Source organism: Zootoca vivipara, chromosome 6 (genome assembly GCF_965207765.1).
Source record: "Zootoca vivipara chromosome 6, rZooViv2.hap1.1, whole genome shotgun sequence".
NCBI lineage: Eukaryota > Metazoa > Chordata > Lepidosauria > Squamata > Lacertidae > Zootoca > Zootoca vivipara.
This window is the reverse complement of record NC_142589.1, coordinates 18,225,452-18,246,977: the sequence shown is the minus strand read 5'-3', so window position 1 is coordinate 18,246,977 and position 21,526 is coordinate 18,225,452. Positions and strand designations below refer to the sequence as shown.

Sequence of the window (21,526 nt, the reverse complement as noted above, 5' to 3'; positions counted from 1 at the left end):
GGAGCCCTTGCACCAACCCTCTGGGCTCCCTGCTGGTCCCTGGTGGTCCCCTGACAGAGCTCACAAGTCTCATGACTTCAAAAGTGGGACAAATTGGGGGCCAAACAGGACAGAGGACTCCATGCCCCAGAAATGGGACAGTCTATTGGGTAAGGGACTGTGAGCAACCCTAAAACCTCTCCTGATGCCATTGGGACACTTACACTGAGAAGCTGGAGGAGGGTGCCAGGATTGGGGGCTTCCATAATGAGACCCCCCCCCCCCCAGCAGGAGCTGGAAGTGCCGCTTCAGTTCCTGCAGGAAAAGAGAGGAGAGAGTTTGAGTGCTGGGTTAAATCTTGCAAGTGTGTGAAGAAGAAGAAGATCGATCCTGCAAAGAGAGGTCAAGACAAAGGGCATTCCTCTCTGTCCTCCTCCTTGGCAACTTTCAACACGGCCTCAAATGTCCTGTGCACAATTGCACCATCTCCCAGGTGAAATCTGTCCTCATGAAGCTGCAGAGATGAAGGGAAGGAGTTAGACGCTGCCTCCTCCGAGTCTCCCTTGCCCCCTGCTCCCTCCTGCCTGCTCTTCCCCACCCGGGATTTTGCCCCCACCCATCTATCCCAAAGACCCCATTCACCTCAGCTGGAGGAGGGCCTCCAAGGCCAGTGCCAGGGTCAGGGGGCGATCTCTGAAGTGCTCCAAGGGCCCCAAGATGTCCTGGAAGCGAACAGGAGGAAAGTCAGCTCTTTCTGGGGCCTCCGGAGGATGACTCTGACCCCCCCAAAGCCAGGCTTGGCTTTCCTGGGGAATGGCAACCCCATCCCCTAAGCTGATAGGGTCCTCTCCGGCAAATGAACAACCCCTTCCCCAAAGCCCCTCTCTGCCCCACTTCCCCATGGGGGGTCCCTCACACTACTCATCACTCACCAGAATGGCTCCTCCTTGGAGCTCTTCACGGTTCGGAGCTCCCTGAGCTGAGCTGCCTGGCAATTCTGGATGACCTCCCGGAGTCCTCTCTCCAATACTCACCCCTAGGGAAGGGATGTGGACCTGCAGCACATCTGCAAAGTGAAGGACATGGGAACAGGTGAGTTCATCCCTGAGCACCTGGCAAGGCTATTCCAAGAGTTTTCTCCTGGATTCCAAGTCCTGCAACAGGGGAGGGACGCCCCACGCCTTGGGGACCAATCCCAGTCTCCTTTCCCCAGAATGTGGCTCCCCAGGGAAGGTGTCCCTCCAGCTGACACTTGCCCCCACCCCCAGCCATGCTCTGCAGCCCAACCCTCTGCATCCTCCATCATATTCCACAAAATGGGTTGGCTGCTGGGGGGGGGGGGCGTTGGGTTTCTAGCTGCTGGCCCAGATGGACCTTAGGTCGGATCCAGCCGTCTGGCTCTTTGCATCTTTTGACTAGCTGCCCCCTTAGCCCATCCCTGCCCTCCTCTGTCCCAAAGAGGAGAGCCATCTTGCTCACCTGCTGCCACAGGCTGCTCTGGGCCTTGCCGGGGGGGGGGGTCACCCTGTTGCTGTGGCTGATCAGGCGCCTCAAGTACCTGAACCTAGAAGAGACAAGCGCAGGGAGCGACTCAGAAGCCTGCTGCCCCGATTCTTGGGGGGTGGGTGTTTGTGTGTGAGGAGGGGCGTCTAGCCCAATTCCTCCCATCTCTCTGCAGTTCAGTGATCTGATAGGGGGTCACCAGAGGTGGAAAGAGACAGCCCAGAGCACGAAGGGTTGGCAGAGAGAGAAAGGAGGTCTCAAGTGCTATGGGTTCAAGAGCTATGGCCATGCCAGGACCCAGAGAGCCAGGACCCAGAGAAAAGGGGAAGGCAGGGAAAGAGTGTGGAGGAGCTGAGCTGTCTGGAGAAGACTGGCCAGGTCTATTTCCAGAGAGCCAAGGCTGTGCCGGGGATCCTGGGACTCACCCCGCCCCCCAGGAGACCAAGAGAAAGGAAAGGAATCCTACTTACAGCCTGCACATTTCATCCAGGAAAAATTCCCACCCTCCTTTCTAAACTAGCTAACTATCTAAAATGCCCACCCAAGCCTAACTCTGACCCCAGCCTTAAGCCTAAGCCTAAACCTAAGCCTAACCCCCGCCCTAACCCTATACCTAACCCTAACTAATCCTCTATGTACAAAATAAATATATACAAATTATATACAAAATTGGCACAAATGTGCACAAAATAAAAAAGTAAAATAAAAAATGTTAAAATAAAGAACAAAAATAAAAATATTAAAATATAGAACAAAAAGTAAAATAAAAAAGTAAAACAAAAGTGTTAAAATAAAAAGTAAAATAATAAACCAAATAAAAGTGAATATAATCAAGTGAATCAAATAAAAGTAATAAAACAAAATTAAGAAACTGGAAAAATAACAATAAACCAAACTCCTCTCCTAATCTCCGCCAACCGCCAACCATCAAACTCCTCAAACTCCTCAACTCCTACCCCTCCACTCACCTCACTACTAACCCACAATGGTTGCCTGCAAGTCTGTGGCTTTTAAAGGAGAAGCAAGAGATGTCACAAAGGAGGGTGGGTCCTTGTCACCATGGCAACCCCCCCCCACTGGACCTGCTCCTCTGTCAGAAGAACTTGGATGCACTTGCTGTTTTGCCTGCAGCTTGGCTGCATCTTCATTTCACATCCTTCTTCCTGCAGCCCCATTCCCAAAGGTAGACCATCCCCACATCCTTCCAGGCAGGGTAGGGGTCTCCATAGTGCAGGATTGGACCATCTGCTCTGCATGCAGGTCTTCTGTCCTGGGCGACATCTCCGTGGGGGGGGGGCTGGCAATGTCCCCCACCATCCGAAACCCTGTAGAGCTGCTGCCGGTCGGTGCAGGCACTGTTGAGGTAGATGGGTCACAGGACTGACTGTGTCCACGGCAGCTTCCTAGGAATATTCCTCTTAAGTTCTTTAGCTGAAGAGGAGCAAGCTAACTTCTACACAAGACCAGCCGTCAATTCCTTCCCATTTTCTTTGTGCTTGCAAATCCTGCCTGAATGGCGTATTTGTGTATGAATAGGGTGAGCCCGTGACCTGGGCTCAGGAACTAAAGTATTTACCATCACTAAAGAATGCCCAGGCTGCCCAGGTAATGCAGTCAGTGACCATGATCAGGTATCCTGACAGGCAGGATTTCTGCTGCAGACTGCCTCCTTCTGTGATCTATGTATGATGTAAGGGGGGGGTGGTGGTCTTGAGCTACAGGGTGGACAATTTCAAAAATCTACATAAGAGCTTGCACACCATTGTTCAGGGTTCCTCCTCCCTCCTGCGTGTGGTGATTAGGGAACCTGTTGCAACAGTTTAATAAAGATCAGGTTTACTAGCCGCTTTGCTTCTCAATATCCTCTGGTTGGCCTCTGTTATTTTCTCTTACCGACAGGGAACCTATACAGGCTCTTGGGTACCCCATAAGGGGAAAAGGAGCAGTTTTTTCATGTAACAAAGGTAAAGGACCCCTGGACAGTTATGTCCAGTCAAAGGTGACTATGGGGTTGCGGCGCTCATCTCGTTTTCAGGCTGAGAGAGCCACTGTTTTTCCACAGACAGCTTTCTGGGTCATGTGGCCAGCAGGACTGAACTGCTCCTGGCACAACGGGACACTGTGATGGAAGCCAGAGTGCACAGAAAGGCCATTTACCTTCCCGCCACAGAGATGCCTATTTATCTACTTGCACTGGCCTGCTTTCGAACTGCTAGGTAGGCAGGAGCTGGGACAGAGCAACAGGAGCTCACCCCATCACGGGGATTTGAACCACCGACCTTCCTATCAGCAAGCCCAAGAGGCTCAGTGGTTTAGACCACAGTGCCACCCGCATTACCTTACCTTATATTTATATACCACCTGGATCTTCCAATGATCTCGAGGTGGCTTACATGGTTTTCCTCCTCCCTATTTCCTCCTCACAACGACCCTGTGAGGTAGGTGAGGTTGACCCCAAGGGCATCCAGTGAGCTTCATGGCTGAGTGGGAATTCGAACCCAGAGGGCATCAGAGGAAGGAGGGAAGGAAAGAGGGACAGAGGTCAGTGTTGCCCACGGCACCCCTGAGCATCATTCAAGGCACCCCAGAAAATCACCAGCTTAGATCATTATTGAACTGCAGAGTCGGAAGGGACCTCGGGGTCATCTAGCCCAACCTCCTGCTACTGCGTCTCCAACCTTCCTCCTATATCCTTTGCACGGGGTTGGACTAGATGGTCTCTGGGGTCCCTTCCGACTCTACGATTCTCTGAGTCTATGATCCTCCTTTGAGCCCTCCTCCTCTCCCTTTCTGTGGAGGCTTTAGCACAGGGTTTTCCCAAGCTTGGGTCTCTGGCTTCTGTTGGACTACAACTCCCATCATCCTTAGCTAGCAGAACCCGTACTCAGGGATCATGGGAACTGTCGTTCAAAAACAGCTGGGGACCCAAGTTTGGGAAACCCTGCTTGTTCCCATACCCAGCTCTTGCTTAGTTTGCGTAAATGGCAACACTTGCATATCCATCCCTGCTATCCCGTGCCTCCTCTTCCTTTATTGCCTCCCTAGATTGTAGGCACATCAGGGCAGGGGCCTATCGGCTTTGTGAAGTACCCTGCACATCAATGGGAAAGGGGTGCAGCTGAATGGCTTTATATGTGGAAGGGCCCAGGTTCAGCACTGAGCTTGATGGACCAGTGGTCTGATTTGGTATAAGGCAGCTTCCTGTGTTCCTGTGTCTTAAGGGGAGGGCTGTAGCTCAGAGCATCAGCTTTGCATGCAGAGAAGGTCCCAGGTTCAATTCTTGGCGTCTCCAGGTAGGTCTGTGCCTGAAATCCCAGAGAGCAGGTGTGGGGAATGGTTGGTCCTTCAGACATTCTCAGGCATTCCGGAACTACAACTCCCATCAACCACAGCAAGCATGTCATATGGCATGGGGGTGATAGGAGCTGTAGTTCAGCAACATCTGGTTCCCCACACCTGGATTGTAGCCCATGCTAGTCATACTCAGAGTAGGGTCACTGAAGTGAATAGACATCACTGCCATAGGATCATCAGTTTCACTGGGTGTACTCTGAACTGAACTTCATTGGATACTACCTAATAATAATAATAATAATAATAATAATAATAATAATATGAAGAAAAAACAGCACTGAGTTGTTTTCAACATGGCCATCGATTCCTCCCCACTTCCAAACAAAACAAGGCCCAGAAAATCACACAATTCATTTTAATTTTTATTATTTTGAATGGCGTATACAAAAGGCATACACAGTATGCACTCAATATATTGATCCTGGCATCAGGATAAAAAAACAAACAAATCAAAAACATACACCACCCATGACACGGGTGGCAACATTCCCCATCCAAGAGGAAACACCATTATTTCAATGAAACAAAAAAAACAAAAACCCACAATCAAGAACGAATCGTTCTTACTCTCAGAATGTATGACATTGAAAAATCAGAACCCCTCACTAGACTTTTTCTTATTTAATAGAAAGGGAGAGAGTACCGTTTCTGTAAGAAACACTCAGCGAAACATCACAGCATTATTTTTGTCCAAAACAGAAGACCTGAAGTTTCTATCAACCAGACAAAATAATAATAATAATAATAATAATAATCCCACCAGGAAACCAGAAATCTGGTTTCTCAGAGAAGGAAGAGAGCAAAAGCCAAAAGCTTTTTACAGGCAAAGGGAGAATGATCTCCTACTGCAGGGATGGGGGAGCTGTGAGCCTCCAGCTGCTAAAATGCTTAACCATTGGCTAGGCTGGCTGGGGTCTCATACCACGTAGAAGCCCTTTCAGTTCCCCGTCCCTGTCTTGCTGCCACCTTCGGCAGCTTCAAGATTCTGAAAAAAATCTTTCTACACTTTGACAACATATAATTTGCTGTTCAAGACATAACACCCTCCCACGCCGCCTTCATTATGAAGATACATGTCCCCACCCTCTTCTCCAGAGTGTGTGGATTTTGCCCATCAAAGATCGGCTCAAATACAATTCAACAGACTACACGAGTCCAAACCATTCCGTTTCTCCCCGAGAATAAATAATTTTTAAAGTGGGGGGAAATAATATTCCCTACGAAGAAGAAGACCAGGGCTGGATGATTGGATGGAGTCCAGCCCTCCCTCTTGAAACAAAGTCCTCTGGCAGCTTTTGGACAGCCTACCAGGGCCTCCAAAGAGTGTGAATGTTCTTGGAGGACGAGTGCTTCAGCCCGGAAGCTGAGTGGACGGCTTCAGGAAGAGATAGCTGGTTCCTTTGGAAGTGGCTCACGAGCTTAGCCTGAGTTTCTGCGTGGACTTTGTGGCGAGACATGAACTGGAAGGCTTCCTGTAGGCACCTGGAATACCCTTCGGTGAAGTCCACTTGTGTGTCTTTATGAACAGGCCCCAATGCTAGAGAAGGAAAAGAAGAAGGAGAAGAGAGAATTAATATTCACGTGCTGGCTTGTGGGGAACACTTTTAAATCACATTCTCTAATGCCACTCCCTCTAGTGTCAAACTCAGGTGGTGAGTGCTGATAGGACGGCAGCCCAAATGGGGCCAATTGGGAAGGGAGAGTTTGGATGCTCGGGGAAACCCCAAGATTTACAGAAGTGCAAACGAATCTTCCCCAAAAGAATAACGGGGTGGGGGAGGCAGCCTCGTGACGACTGAATAGGCTCATTTAGCCACAGAATTTTAATCTTTGGCTGGAGGAAATGGGAAATGGAAGGGGATGTGTGAAATGGCCTTTACTGGAAGAGGGAATTTGAGGGAAAGGCTGTATAGCTCAGTAGTAGGACATCTGCTTTGCATGCAGAAGGTGGCAGGCAGGTTCATTCACCAGCAGGGCCTGGCAAGGTTTAGCTCAGTATAAGGCAGCTCCCTATGCTCATAAATGACATTGCTCCAATGAGTGTGAGGCAGAGATATACTGCAACATTTTGTTGCCACCCCCCCCCCACTTGTCTCAAGTCTCTTTGAACTGGTCCTCTCGCTCTACTCACTTTTGGTTTGCTGGCTCTGCTGTCTCAAGTAGTCCACAGTCATCTCGAGGATGTCGGCTTTCTCCAGCTTGGAGTTGGGCTGGTGCCTCTGAAACTCCTTCTCCAGCAGATGCTTCAACTGCTCGATGCTGCTGTTGATTCGGTCGCGGCGCATTTTCTCCACCACTGGCTTTCTAAGCTGCAAAGGGGGGGGGGGGGAACACAGATACACTTAGTGGGGACATTCAAACTTGCTAGATTCCCCAGCAGGTGGCATGCAAAAAAAGGACATTTTGCCATTGACAAACAGAGACTCTGAAATCATTAGTTTGTCACTAGAAGCTTACATTTGGGAGATTTTAAATTAGTATTGGCATGCCCTTTGGAGGAAGGTTCGGGGATATCAATTTGACATTAAATAAAAATGATCTCTTCAAGGAAAAACATGTCAAGTTTCTACCCTGGGCTAGCCTTACTCAGAACAGACTCATCGGAGCTAATAACTATTGCTAACCTCATTAATTTCAATGGGTCTATGAGTTACCCCCAAAGAATTGGACGGGTTTTAGTTTAAGTGCTGAGAATTCTCCATTACTGTTCTTTTTCCAGAACTAATGATTCCCAGTGTTCTCTGGGGCTAATGGCTGTTAAACCCCCCTTTCACCCTTAAAGCAGATCCACCCCACTTGAGCACCCCCACACCCACCCACTTACTTACTTTATTTTTCTCTTTCGGGGTGAGCAGGCCATTTTGATCCATGAAGACAAGACTGGAAGGTGCCATCCTTTCCTCGCTCTCTTTTTGCCGAGCTACGGAGGCAGATGTTGCTTCGGAGGAGATCCTTGGGCGAATACGCTGTGAGAGGTGGCTTGCTCCTGCCTTCTATTTATGCCAGCCAGGCTCCCCGAGATGCTGTGGGTCTGTGCTTCCCTCGAGTTTCCCACACTCGGGAGCCAATCAGAAGGAGCCGGCGGAGACAATAGGGGAAGCAGCTCGCCTTGCATGCTCCGTTGGCAGTGAATAGCCCCAGGATAATGACCTTTTCCCAGATGAGCAGGTGGGGAGTCTGCGCTACGTGAAAGATTGGGATCAGGGATTACACACACGGGGAGCTGGGAACAGGCTGCCCCTCCACTCACAGAGGCCACGGGACAGATTAATCACATTCCAGGCCATCACAAGGTGCATCTCGCAGCCATTAGTGGGCACGGGGAGGAGTGGCGGGGGTGCTGTTGGTACATGTATGGCAAGCGATGGCAGGAGAGGAAAAAACACACACACGTCCAAATGTGTGCCGTGCATAGGCCTCAGAATTGGCATGGGCAAAATCTGTGCATCTCAGTTTCTCACTGCTCCAGGCTTGTTCATTCTTCCACATTTTCAGTTATCAGATTATTATTACTATTACTATTTATTGTGGGCTGCTCAGCCTCAGATCCCAGGGCGGGTGACAACAATTGAAGCACATTGTTATGCAATATTAACAATGGTTTAAAACAACTTTGAAATGCAGAAATAAGGTGGGTACTAAAAATAGGCCTCTGAAGTGTCATCTCATGAGCGATTGCATCATAAATCACCTCAGTTTGGGGCTCCTCGTAGGCATCTCGTTGGCAACTATGAGAACAGGACATTGGACATAAGTTATGTTCTTTTCTCTCTCTTTTTATTCCTCGCGAAAATTGTCAGCTCTTTAGTGTAGATTTCTCCTAACAGACACATTTTTACATGCAATTGTGCAAAAAATTTAACATGCGTTTCCCACAGTGTAATGCATTTTGTTTTTGGTTTTGGTTTTCACTAATTCATATTTATATGTAACTACGCATGCTTCCCCCTGGTAAATTTGCATTTTCAAAGAAATCATGTGGCTGGAGAACTCGTCGCAAAATTCAAAGCGTGTTTTGGTTCTCATGTTGTCCCAGGAAGTAGAAACGAGGTGGATTCACCTTTAAATGCAAACAGAATCAAAATTCTCCTCCAACCATACGCCGGTCTCACACAAATGATAAACTGAATGTACACCTGCAATCAAAAAAAATGAAAAAAAAAAGAGCAAAACTCTGCACATAGAAAGCTAGCCCACCAGGGAGAAGATGCTGCTTTCTACATGCTGTGTGTGCAGGTAAGTTTTCCAAATGGAAGGTCACGTGGTCGTGAAGCTCAGTCTTCGTGCCAGTCACTGACTCACAGCCTAATCTGCCTCACAGGGCTGTTGTGAGAATAAATTTAGATAGTAGGGGAGGATGGGTGATGTAGGCCAGGCATCCCCAAACTGTGGCCCTCCAGATGTTTTGGCCTACAACTCCCATGATCCCTAGCTAACAGGACCAGTGGGAATTGTAGTCCAAAACATCTGGAGGGCCGAAGTTTGGGGATGCCTGATGTAGGCCATTTTAAGTCCCGCAATGAAATACAAAGGGAAAATGAATAATCATCAGGGACTTGTGAGCTGTAGCTTAATGATGTCCGGTGTGTGTGTGTGTGTGTGTGTGTTAGTTTGTTATTTCAAGGGAGGGAGGCTTACTGTGAGATTAATCATGCAGATCTCTGCACCAGCCCTTTCCCAACCTGCTGCTTTCCAGATGTTTTGGCCTACAACTCCCATCAGCCCAAGCAAGCCTGGTCAATGGCCGAAACATCTGCAAGGCACCAGGTTGGAGAAGACTTCACAGATGCTCTGAATTTAAGGTTACTTAATGCTGAGCTAAGTCCTGTTGAATGTCTGAGTAGGCATGCATATAATTTTACCACTCGATCACGATATTTATATACCGCTTAATTGCAGTAAGATTTATATACTGCTTGATTGCAAGCCTACCCAGATATTTAGAAAGCTGGTGCACATTTTAATCTTTTTGTAATAGGCCTTCAATTTTTTTTGAAATGTTTTAAATTGCTGTTGTTAATTCTCTTTATCAATAATGTCACTGTTTTGCTTTATTTACGTATTTTGTAAACCGCTTTGAGGTTTTTCCTAATAATGCGGTGTATAAATTTTAGGAACCAACTAAACAAGGCAAAACCTCAAAGCAGTTCACAGAGCAATTCCCCCCCCCCCCAAAAAACGCTGCAACTTCTTGTACGTTCTTTTCAGTAACATGTGCACACTTCTGAATACTATTGTTTGGACATATTACCTGACATTGCAAAATTCAGAGAAGCGCGGATTCTGAAGGACCACTGACGGTTTGATTCAAATCCCGTTCGGAAAGGTGCGAATTGCGTAGGTTTGCCTTTAAATGCAAATGGGATGGAATTTCTCGCACTAAGCACATCCTGTGGCTTATGCACAAGCCTTTCCCTCCTCCCTCGAGATCAGGTAAGGGGGGAAGGTGACCTGTCTCTCTAGCACACGCTTCTTCTTCTTCTTCCGCCTTCTCACCCCCCCTCCCCGCCCTACACATCCCCAATTGTTCCAGCCTTGAAAAGCCTTGCCACCTTTTGTTTGGAATGGCAGCTGTTGAGCTCAAAACCTTTTATGTCAAGTGGTGGGAAAGTTTATATGACCTCCTCTCCCATGTACTCCTCCAAAACCACACCGATAATCTCTCGGCACATGTGCTCTGTTTTGGAAGGGTATAATTTTTGGGGGGGAGGGGGGTGTTTGCTAGTTTAGAGGACACGTCGATCTGTTTATTCCTTGATCTCCCCTGCCCCAAGTGCCAGGTTTAATCTACATTGGGGGGGGGGAATAAAAAATAAAAGAGAAAAACCATCCTTTTCATTTAGGGTGGGGTGAGATTATTGTTTGTTTGTTTGTTTGTTTGTTTGTTTGTTTGTTTGCATACCTTTCCTCCAAGGAGCTCGAGGTGATACATACAGTCCCCCCCCCCCAATTATCCTCACAGCAACCCTGCAAGGCGGTGTTATTGGGCTGTTTTGGTTTTGACTATAAATTTTGTGGTTTTGTGTTTTGGTTTTGTTCTGTGAACCGCCCAGAGACCTCTGGGTATGGGGCAGTATATAAATTCAAATAACAACAACAACAACTGGGAGGAGGAGGAGGAGGAGGGCTGAGAATGAGTGACTCGCCCAACATCATGCAAGGAGCTTCATGAATGAGTGGGTATTTGAACCCGGGTCTCCAGGATCCTTGTCAGGCACTCTAACCACTACTAAACACTGGCTCTGATGATGATAAGCGGAAGGAAAGGAGGAGGGAAGTGTGGCTGTTGCTTATTTGTACAACTGCCTTTAAGGTCGGCCGGTATTATTAACTTGCTGCTACGGCTAGGAGGTCAGAGATGGACGTCAAACAAGGAGCCATTTCTGCTGTTGGTTATAGAGCAGCCTCAGTGAGTGCAGCACTTGACTCACTGCCATGAGGCAAGGTAAGGCAACCACCTCAGATGACAGGATCCACAGAGACAGCAGATCCGGCCTACAAGGAACGGCATGGCATGGAGGCCTCCTGGCGTTCACTCACTCCTTCCATGGCAGGGACGCCATCTTGTACTTCACCTCAGGTGCCCAAATGTCTTACTCACTGCCCCAAGGAGCTCACGATCAAATCCAGAAGGGCAACAAGAAGAAAATGGAGAGAAGTGTAACCAGAAAGCATTGGCGTTCATTTCAGTTATCCATACTTGACGTTTAAAACTAGGAATGGCTCAGGCTAGTTTAGGATTTCTGTCACTTTCACTTTTTCTCCACGTTCATTCGGTATTTTTGAAAATAAGCCACACTAAATTTTGTGCTTTTAAATGCATCTTTTAAAATATGTCTTCTCTCAGATTCTGCATTCCGGTGTGTATAGGGGTAGAGGCCCTGGATGGTAAGAGAGCCTGACTAGATATTGGCTGGAATGTAGTAATTCTGCGGCCTGCAGAGGTGGTTGCATTTCACTCAGTCCTACTCAGAGTAGACCCACCGAAATTAAGGGACCTTAGTTTGAACAAGCATGGCTTCCCTCAAGGTATCCTGGGAACTGTAGTTTAGGGTGCAGGAAGTTGTTAGGAAACCCCTCACAGAGCTGCAGTTCCCCCAGGAGTTTAATAATCAGCAATGCACAATGCCCAAACTAAGAAAGACAGCCACCTTTCAAAATTCTCACTTCTCTGAGTTTTGCAGTCCAGCTCCCCAGCCGTGGAATGTGTGCCATAATGCATATAGTAGGCTCAAGCATGCAGGAAAATCCCTCTGTTTGTGGAAAATGACAGGCAAAGCTGTATTGTATTAGGGGGAAACGGCTCGTGCAAAGAATGTGTACATCAGGCAGAAGTGCCTACCAAATGCATATATTAGTGCTAAATTGCTGATGAATTTTCATGGCTTTAAAAAACAACGTATTATGGCGTGGAAAGCTGAATTTAAGATTGGAGAAATGAGGAACGCAGAGGACAGATTTGCCCATCCCCGGCGTTGGCGTGTGGCTGTTGGCGCCTTGATCGTGAGATCCCGGCGATGGTGATAACAAGCCTTGAGAAAGTGCCGCTACAAAGTGCCCGTCCCTTCTGCAATCTCTGCCAGATGTTCCCCTCCTTTTTATAAAGGAGATTTACCGCATAGTCAAACCTTCCCACCCACCCACCCACCCCCCAAAAAAGAGAGAGAGAGTCGCTGTCTTGTTGGGAGCTACTCCCCAGATGGTCTTCTGGGACTCTGCTCTTTCCCACTGAACACAATGGCGAGTCAAGGACCATGGCTAATGTGCTTGTTGTGGACAGGCACACTTCCATAGTGGAGAGGATGAATGTCATTAAGAAGATGCGTGGGAAACTCAGGAGGTTTCGAACTTCCTCTGCGCAGAGAGGAATAAGCTCCGTAGCCATGCGGCTAGGAAGCTTAGGAGCTAGGAAGCCAGGTTTGGGGGAACGGATCAGCAGAGGACGCTGCTTAATACTGAGCCGAACAATTCGCCTCTCAATTGTTTTTGCACTCTCTGATGGCAGCTGTCCAGGGTTGCAGGCAAGGGTCACCCTCAGTCCTACCTGGAGCTGTGAAAGGTTGATCCCGAAGATTTCTATGTATGCGCCAGAGCTAATCTATGGCCCTCCCCTGCCATCAGGGTGGGGAATTCAAAGTCTGATCCCAGGTAATTTTAGGGAAGGCGCTTTGCTTATTCCCAGAGGCCCTCTTTCTGTCAGCTGACCTACAAGAACAAAATGGCGTGCTCTCAGCGACGACCTCCACAAGAACATCGGAAGAGCCTTCTGTGTTTTTTAAAAAATAATATATTTATTGATTTTATAACAAACAAAAACAAAAACATACAAAATACAAAGTACAAAAATACAAAAAAAACAGAAAAATAAAATTCCAACTTTCTATATCCTCATTCCTCCTCCAACTACGTTACATTGTAAATCATCTATAGTAATTTCTACATCTTGACCTTAAACTTATTTTCCATTTTAACTAAGCCTTTTTTATATTATATTATTGTATCTTAACATATATTTCAAATCCTTTTCCAAACATAACTACATCTAAATATATTTACTCCTCTACATTTTATATTTCTACAACCTCTCTGTACCTCCTTCACTTCAATTAATTCTATCCAATATTATGCTTATTCTTTAAATAAACTTTAAATTTCTTCCACTCTTCTTCCACCGCTTCTTCCCTCTGATCCCGGAGTCTCAAGGTTAGCTCCGCCAATTCCATATATTCTATCATCTTCTTCTGCCATTCATCCACCGTTGGTGATTCTTCATTCTTCCAATTCTTGGCTATTGAAATTCTTGCTGCTGTTGCGGCATACAGGAAAAAAATAACATCTTTCCTCAGTAATTCATCTCTATCCCAAGTAAGAAGGCTTCTGGTTTCTTAGCAAATGTGTTTTTCAACACTATTTTCAATTCATTATAAATCTTTTCCCAGAAGTCCCTTACTTTGGGGCAAGTCCACCACATGTGGTAAAAGGTTCATTCTTGATTTTTATATTTCCAACATTTATTATCATGCTTGTGATAAATCTTAGCTAATTTTACCGGTGAAAGATACCATCTATACATCATTTTCATCATATTTTCTCTTAAAATATTACACGCGGTAAATTTCATATTCTTCTTCCACAACCTTTCCCAATCCTCCATCATGATATTATGTCCCACATCATTTGCCCATATGGGAAAAGCCTTCTGGATCAGGCCAGCCAATGGCCCATCTAGTCCAGTATTCTCTTCTCACAGTGGCCAACCAGGTGCTCTTTGGCAAGCAGGATCAGAGCACATGAGCACTTTCACTGCTTGTGATTCACGGCAGCTGATATTCAGATACCTATCACCTCCAATAGTAGAGGTGTCACAGAATTCTGGAGTTGGAAGGGGCCCTGAGGATCATCTAGTCCTGTGTTTCCCAACCTTGGGTCTCCAGCTGTATTTGAACTACAATTCCCACCATCCCTGACCACTGGTCTTGCTAGCTAGGGATGATGGGAGTTGTAGTCCAAAAACAGCTGGAGACCCAAGGTTGGGAAACACTGATCTAGTCTAACCCCCTGTGATGCAGGAAACCTTCACCCAAAGTGGAGCTCAAACCCTCAACCCTGAGATTACTATCTGAGCTAATAGCTGCTGATGGCCTTATCCTCCATCAAGTTGTCTAATCCTCAGGATCATCTAGTCCAACCCCCCTGCAATGTAGGAATATGCAGCTGTCCAGTATCCTTTTTGAGGTGAGGTGTCCAGAACTGTACATACTATTCCAAGTGTGATCACACCATGGATACTGTAATGGCATTAAGATATGGGCAGATTTAGTTGTGCCTCCTTTCCTAATGATTCCCAGCATGGAATTCGCCTTTTATATGGGCACAGGTAAATTAATTCAATGGTAGTGCTCAGTAGAGACTGATACATTCCCAATTCAGTCTGCCCTCTGCTTGCTTCTCCCCCTCCCAGTCAGTGTTAGTTGCCCTTGTACGACTCAGCAGGGGACAAAACTAGAATTTGTTGGCTCTGCCTGTCATTGACTCTGGCGCCCCCTACTGTTGGTCTCCCTGCTTCCTGCCCCAACAGTCCCCAACACCAGCCAACACTGGTAGTGGCTAAAACCAGGACCCTTTTTTTTTTTAAGCCTGAACTCAGTTTTGGCACCTCTCAGGTGGGCGCCATTGCCATTATAAGAGAACAAGGGAGGTGTTCGTGGTAAATTCCCAGGTCTCTTTTTCTAGAAAAATAGCACTGTCTAAAACCACTTGTGACCCCAACACCTAAAACATTGTCTTCCTCAGTGCCAGTCATCTTGGGCCTTACACTTGTCAACAGAGGTCCTGTTGATGGGTGCTGATTGCCTGGCCTTGTGTTGCTTCAGAAAGTGCAGGTTTGATATATTTGACATCAAACCTTCCCACCCCTGGCCTCGGTCCAGTATACCTGAAGGAGCGTCTCCACCTCCATCGCTCTGCCCAGACACTGAGGTCCAGTGCCGAGGGCCTTCTGGCGGTTCCCTCGTTGCGAGAAGCCAAGTTACAGGGAACCAGGCAGAAGGCCTTCTCGGTAGTGGCACCCGCCCTGTGGAACGCCCTCCCACCAGATGTCAAAAAGAAAAATAACTACCAGACTTTTAGAGGACATCTGAAGGCAGCCCTGTTTAGGGAAGCTTTTAATCTTTAAGAAATATTCTAATATTTCTGTTGGAAGCCGCCCAGAGTGGCTGGGGAAACCCAGCCAGATGGGCAGGGTATAAATAATAAGTTGTTGTTGTTGTTGTTGTTGGATGTGAACTGAATTGCACTTCCTCCCCCATACCAGGCTCACAATTCTTAAAGGGAAGATGAGCTCCGAGTCATAATGGCCAGTATTTTAAAACTATCTTTGATCGCTGACTTTCTGTTTCAAGAGGTACCTCCTCTGATCATGTATATTGCAGTGGTTGCTTTTCTCTCTGCAGCAGCTGCCACGAAAACCATCGATTCTATCCAGTTCTAATTCTTCTCCAAGGAGAACCACTGGAATCAATGGACTGGGCTAGGGTAGCCCCATTAGGTCTGCCCTGGGTGGTAGGATTTAGCTGGAAGCAGCCCCCATGCTGTATTTGATGTTTATGACTTGTGCCCAACCAAGTCCTACTCAGAGTAGTCCCACAGGACAATAACGGGACTAAATGAACCATGCCTATTGGTTTCAATGGGCCTGCTCTGAGTAGGGTCAGCGTCAGAGACAAGCCACTGTATCTGGCATTTGTGGCCTGTAGACCAAGCGAACAAAACTGGCGTTTAATAATCAAGATTAGCAATAATTGTCCTTGTGAAATTGCTCCCGCAGTTTCGCCTCACTGTTGTTGCCCTTCCACCCCTTCCTCCTCCCCTCCTCGGCCAGTTTAATCTGATTCCCCACTCTCCCCCACCTTCCTCATGCCTGACGGCTGCAGGCAGATGTGTAGCTGAGGCCCTGGACTGTGAGTGTGGAGTGGATTTGAGTTTCCCACACTGCGTCCCTATTCAAGGCATTGAAGGCCGCCGTAAAAAGGAAGTGTGCCAAGCTACAAGCTGAATTAGAAATGCTGTTTGACTTTCCTTTGTGCCGGGGCGAAGGGAGCCTTGCTTTGGGTAGGCCATCTGCATAGCATTTACTGTGTGGGGCTGGGGCCATTGATCAAGAGCTGTCAAGCCGGGCTGAGACATTTTGGGAAATCCCTGCCTTTATCTCTGGAGGGCTTAACATCTGGCAGGGGATGGGGATGGTGGCAGAGGAGGAGGAGGAGGAGGAGGAGGAGGAGGAGGAGGAGGAGGAGGAGGAGGAGGAGAGCATCTGACGGTTTAACACAGGACCTTCTACAGCCCAAGGGCCACATTTCTATCTAGGGAGCTTCCTGAGGGCCACACACACCAGCGATTGGAGTGGAGGGAACAGGGGTGGAGGCGGGCAGAGCAATGGATGCAAATTTTGCCTTTGTGCAGTAGGCTCGTTCCTGCACATGCATGGACAACACCCATCTCTGTCCGCCCATCTAGACATGCAAGAGGAATGATCAGAGTTGACAGCCACATTCCAGCCACGCAGGATGCAGAGCAGGGCTTGAGAAAAGGGGGTGTGGCCTGCGGAGAGTGACAAGGACCAGGTACAAACCCTCCAACATTTCTCCAATGAAAATAGGGACATCCTATTTAATGATGATGATGATGATGATGATGATGATGATGATGATGATGTTATTTATACTCTGCCCATCTGACTAGGTTGCTTCCAATATAAGGTATATAAAAACATAATGAAACAATAAACAGTTTTTTAAAAAAACCTTCCCTATACAAGACTGCCTTCAGGTGTCTTATATATCTCCTTGGCTCAGGGGTGGCATAACTCAATACCCTTCAAAATTTCTCTGATGAAAATAGGGACGTTCTAAATAAAAGCAGGACATTTTGGGATCAGATCAGAAAACTGGGGGGGGGGAGGAATCTAGACACATATAAAAAATGCTGTGAAAATGCTTTTAAAAAACATTTTGAAAAATATATTGAATTTGCCATAGCTCACCATCACCATCTAGTGTTACACTCTACAACACACTTAAAATGTTTTATTTGAAGTTGTATTAGCTGAGTCCCTGGGGCAGTTTCTGTAAATCTGTCCCTGGAAAATAGGGACACTTGGAGGGTCTGCAGGTAGAGATGGCCCTCCATGTCTGAGGTCTTCCCCGTGCCCCTGGTTTTACAGATCCTTTTCTATTTTTATTTTACATGTTTCATTCATTGCAATTACATATATCACAGCCTTCTCCCAAGGAGCTCAAGGTGATGTCCGTGGTTCTCTGCCCCCTCATTTAATCTCCACAACATTGAGAGGTGAGCCAAGGTGTCCCAACAAGGCTGCATGAGGTTTTGAACCCTTGACTAGCCCTAGCGCCACATGCTAAGAACTGTACCACACTGGCTCTTGCTGGCTCTCAGACTTCCGGTGTGATCAAGGAAACCGATCTCATGCTTGAATTCTTGGAAGAAGGTGAGGTTGTGGACTCTCCTTCCTTTGAGCTTTTAAAGCAGAGGTTTGATGGTTTAGCTGAGATTCCCGCAGGGCAGGGGGTTGGATTAGATGACCCTTGGGGGTCCCTTCCAACTCTACAATTCTATGATCTGCTGGTTTAGCAGCTCTGTTTCAGTTACAAGAAACATGAACTCCAGGCCTGAGCGCTGTCAGTTCCTGTGCAAGAGAATACAGGAGATGTGCAGATGTGTTCGAATGCACGTCCTTATTTGTAAACTCTTGACCATGTGGCGCTGTCTAAGAAAAGTGGGGTTCTCTTGAACGCCACGATGCGAAAGAACTTTCAACACCTGCCCCTCCTCCTTCACAGCCATAAATGCCGGGTCATAAACCCCCTGCTTTCAAATAGAAACACACACGCAGGTCTTGTGCATATAGCCCACCTAAAAACCAGGTTTTCTGGCTTCCTCCTCTTCCTCTCTCCTTACTGGAGGACACCATCTGCCTTTCGTGGGAATCACCCTGCCTTACTGCTTGCTGAGCACGTCCACAAATTCTTTGACATCCCTCCAAGACCCACCTGTCCAGCTACACCAAAGCCATCACTCCCTCCCCCCCCCCCCCCATGATAGTTTCCCAAGACACACGTCTTTTGTTCTGGCTGCTGCATTGACTGACAGGCACACAGCCTGAGAAAGTGAAGGTACAGAGGACATCTCTCTCTCTCTCTCTCTCTCTCTCTCTCTCTCTCTCTCTCTCTCTCTCACACACACACACACACACACACACACACACACACACACACAGGAGGGGAGGGGAGCTACCAGCAAGTCCAAGGATGCCAGAGAGTAGCATGATGGGGAAAATCAGACAAATCAGATTTATTTATTTATTTAAAAAAATACTTCTTATTACATTTTTACAATTTTATCATTATTTCAAAAACAAAATACAATGTCATTCCCCAACCCGCCAGGACTTCCCTCAACTTCCTTTTCTGGTTCTTAAGTCTCTAGACAAATCAGATTTAGATTATTAATACACACATACACAGCTATCATTCTTTCCAACGGCACAATTAGGAAGTGACACCAGGATTTGCAGCCAGATGGGGGTTAAGCAATGCTTCTGAATATCAGTTGCTGAAAAGGTTAAGAAAGAAAAAAAGAACAAAAGGTAAAGGGCCCCTGGACAGTTAAGTCCAGTCAAAGGCGACTATGGGGTTGTGGCACTCATCTCACTTTCAGGCCGAGGGAGCCAGTGTTTGTCCACAGACAGCTTTCTGGGTCATGTGGCCAGCATGACTAAGCCGCTTCTGGCGCAACGGAACACTGTGACGGAAACCAGAGCACACGGAAACGCCGTTTACCTTCCTGCCACAGCGATACCTATTTATCTGCTTGCACTTTGAGGTGCTTTCGAACTGCTAGGTTGGCAGGAGCTGGGACAGAGCAACAGGAGCTCACCCCGTCTTGGGGATTCGAACCACTGACCTTTTGAACGGCAAGCCCAAGAGGTTCAGTGGTTTAGACCAGGCATCCCCAAACTTCGGCCCTCCAGATGTTTTGGACTATAATTCCCATCTTCCCTGACCACTGGTCCTGTTAGCAAGGGATCATGGGAGTTGTAGGCCAAAACATCTTCATTAATCCCCTGCCCTATCCCATAGATTTCTGGCGGGAACTAAAGGAATAAGGAAGGTGGAAAGTTGAAGGCAGTTCCCATTGGTCAGCTAACACAAATATATCCATATTGTTGATGATCTTAGAATCATAGAATTGCAGAGACCCTGAGGATTATTCTAGTCTGACCTCCTATTTGTGGAATATGCTTGTGTTCCATACGGGGATCGAACCTGCAACCTTGGCATCATCAGCACCATGCTCTAACCCAGGGGTGAGCAACCTTTTTCAGCCGTGGGCTGGTCCACTGTCCCTCAGACCATGTGGTGGCCAGGAGTATATTTGAGGGGGGGGGGTATGAACGAATTCCTATGCCCCACAAATAACCCAGAGATGCATTTTAAATGAAAGCACACATTCTGCTCATGTAAAAACACGCCGATTCCCAGACTGTCCGTGGGCCGGATTGAGAAGGCGATTGGGCTGCATCCAGCCCAGGGGCCTTAGGTTGCCTACCCCTGCTCTAACCCACTAGAAGAAAAAGTTGGGGGAAAGTAATCTCCTATCTCCAAACGCAAACTGACCTTGTGCTTCAGAAGTGTTGCGGTTGCAGAAACTTCCCATGTGACTTTGCCTTGTCTGGTAATTAGTGCCAACTTTGCTACATCTGAATGAAAGGCATAAATACAGGATGGGTGACACCTGGCTTGAGAGCAGTACATGTGAAAAGGATCTAGGAGTCTTGGTAGACCACAAACTTGACATGAGTCAACAGTGTGATGCAGCGGATAAAAAAAGCAATGCAATTCTGGACTGCATCAATAGGAGTATAGCATCTAGATCAAGGGAAGTAATAGTACCACTGTATTCTGCTCTGGTCAGACCTCACCTTGGAATACTGTGTCCAGTTCTGGGCACCACAGTTCAAGAAGGATACTGACAAGCTGGAACGTGTCCAGAGGAGGGCAACCAAAATGGTCAAAGGCCTGGAAACAATGCCTTATGAGGAACAGCTTAGGGAGCTGGGTATGTTTAGCCTGGAGAAGAGAAGGTTAGGGGGTGATATGATAGCCATGTTCAAATATATAAAAGGATGTCATATAGAAGAGGGTGAAAGGTTGTTTTCTGCTGCTCCAGAGAAGCGGACACGGAGCAATGGATTCAAGCTACAAGAAAGAAGATTCCACCTAAACATTAGGAATAACTTCCTGACAGTAAGAGCTGTTTGACAGTTGAATTTGCTGCCAATGGGTATGGTGGAGTCTCCTTCTTTGGAGGTCTTTAAGTGGAGGCTTGACAGCCATCTGTCAGGAATGCTTTGATGGTGTTTCCTGCTTGGCAGGGGGTTGGACTGGATGACCCTTGTGGTCTCTTCCAACCCTATGATTCTATGAATTGTGTATAGCTCAGAGCTAAGGTTGTGCAAGCATGAAGAACATGTGAACGTGAGAAGAGGCTGCTGGATCAAGCCACTGGCCTGTCTAGTCCAGCACCCTGTTCTCACTGTAGCCAACCAAATGCCTGTGGGAATCCTGCAAGCAGGATCCGAGCACGAGAGCCCTCTCCCGTCCTGTGGTTTCCAGCAGCGGGTATTCAGAAGCATCGCTGCCTCCAAGTGTTGAGGCAGGCATAGCCATCATGGCTACTAGCCCCTGGTATCCCTCCCCTCCATGAATTTGTGCAATCCTCTTTTAAATCCATCTAGGTTGGTGGCCCTCACTGCCTCCTGAGGAGTTGTAGGGGGTGGGACCACAATTTTCCAACAGGGGGCATTTTATCTGCCCTTATATATATCAGAGAGAGAGAGAGAGAGAGAGAGAGAGAGAGAGAGAGAGAGAGAGAGAGAGAGAGAGAGGTTTAGCTTCAAAAGAAATTTCAAAGGCAGCAGAGAGAGATCCGGAAACGTAATTTATATGTGCATGTAAATGCTTTCTTTTGGGGTAGTTACTGGGAGGGGAGGGGGTGGAAGGGGCTTCCATGGATGGGGAGGGCTTCCCCTAATGTTGGTTCTCCCCCTGCTTATACCCCCAGAGCAATGTGTTCCTTTGAAACATAATTGATTCCTACCATCAGGCACCAG

The 21,526-nt window shown here is 47.3% G+C and overlaps 1 protein-coding gene across 1 annotated transcript; it reads right to left on the bottom strand.

Annotated features, from left to right (window-relative positions):
* Positions 1-5,218: 5,218 nt before the first annotated feature.
* Positions 5,219-7,987, bottom strand: LOC118087696 (transcription factor HES-5-like). Its single transcript, XM_035120616.3, has 3 exons — positions 7,665-7,987; positions 6,968-7,145; positions 5,219-6,373 (listed from the first exon to the last, which is right to left on the bottom strand). The coding sequence occupies exons 1-3, from the start codon at positions 7,728-7,730 to the stop codon at positions 6,141-6,143; spliced, it is 477 nt and encodes a 158-aa protein (XP_034976507.2). The 5' UTR covers positions 7,731-7,987; the 3' UTR covers positions 5,219-6,140.
* Positions 7,988-21,526: the final 13,539 nt, after the last annotated feature.

Excerpts from the sequence above, each read along its gene's own strand:
- LOC118087696 (XM_035120616.3), bottom strand. The coding sequence starts at position 7,730 with ATGGCACCTTCCAGTCTTGTCTTCATGGATCAAAATGGCCTGCTCACC. Across the intron at positions 7,146-7,664 it reads CCCCGAAAGAGAAAAATAAA|CTTAGAAAGCCAGTGGTGGA; the intron begins GTAAGTAAGTGG and ends CCCCCTTTGCAG. Across the intron at positions 6,374-6,967 it reads GCAGAGCCAGCAAACCAAAA|CATTGGGGCCTGTTCATAAA; the intron begins GTGAGTAGAGCG and ends TTCCTTCTCTAG.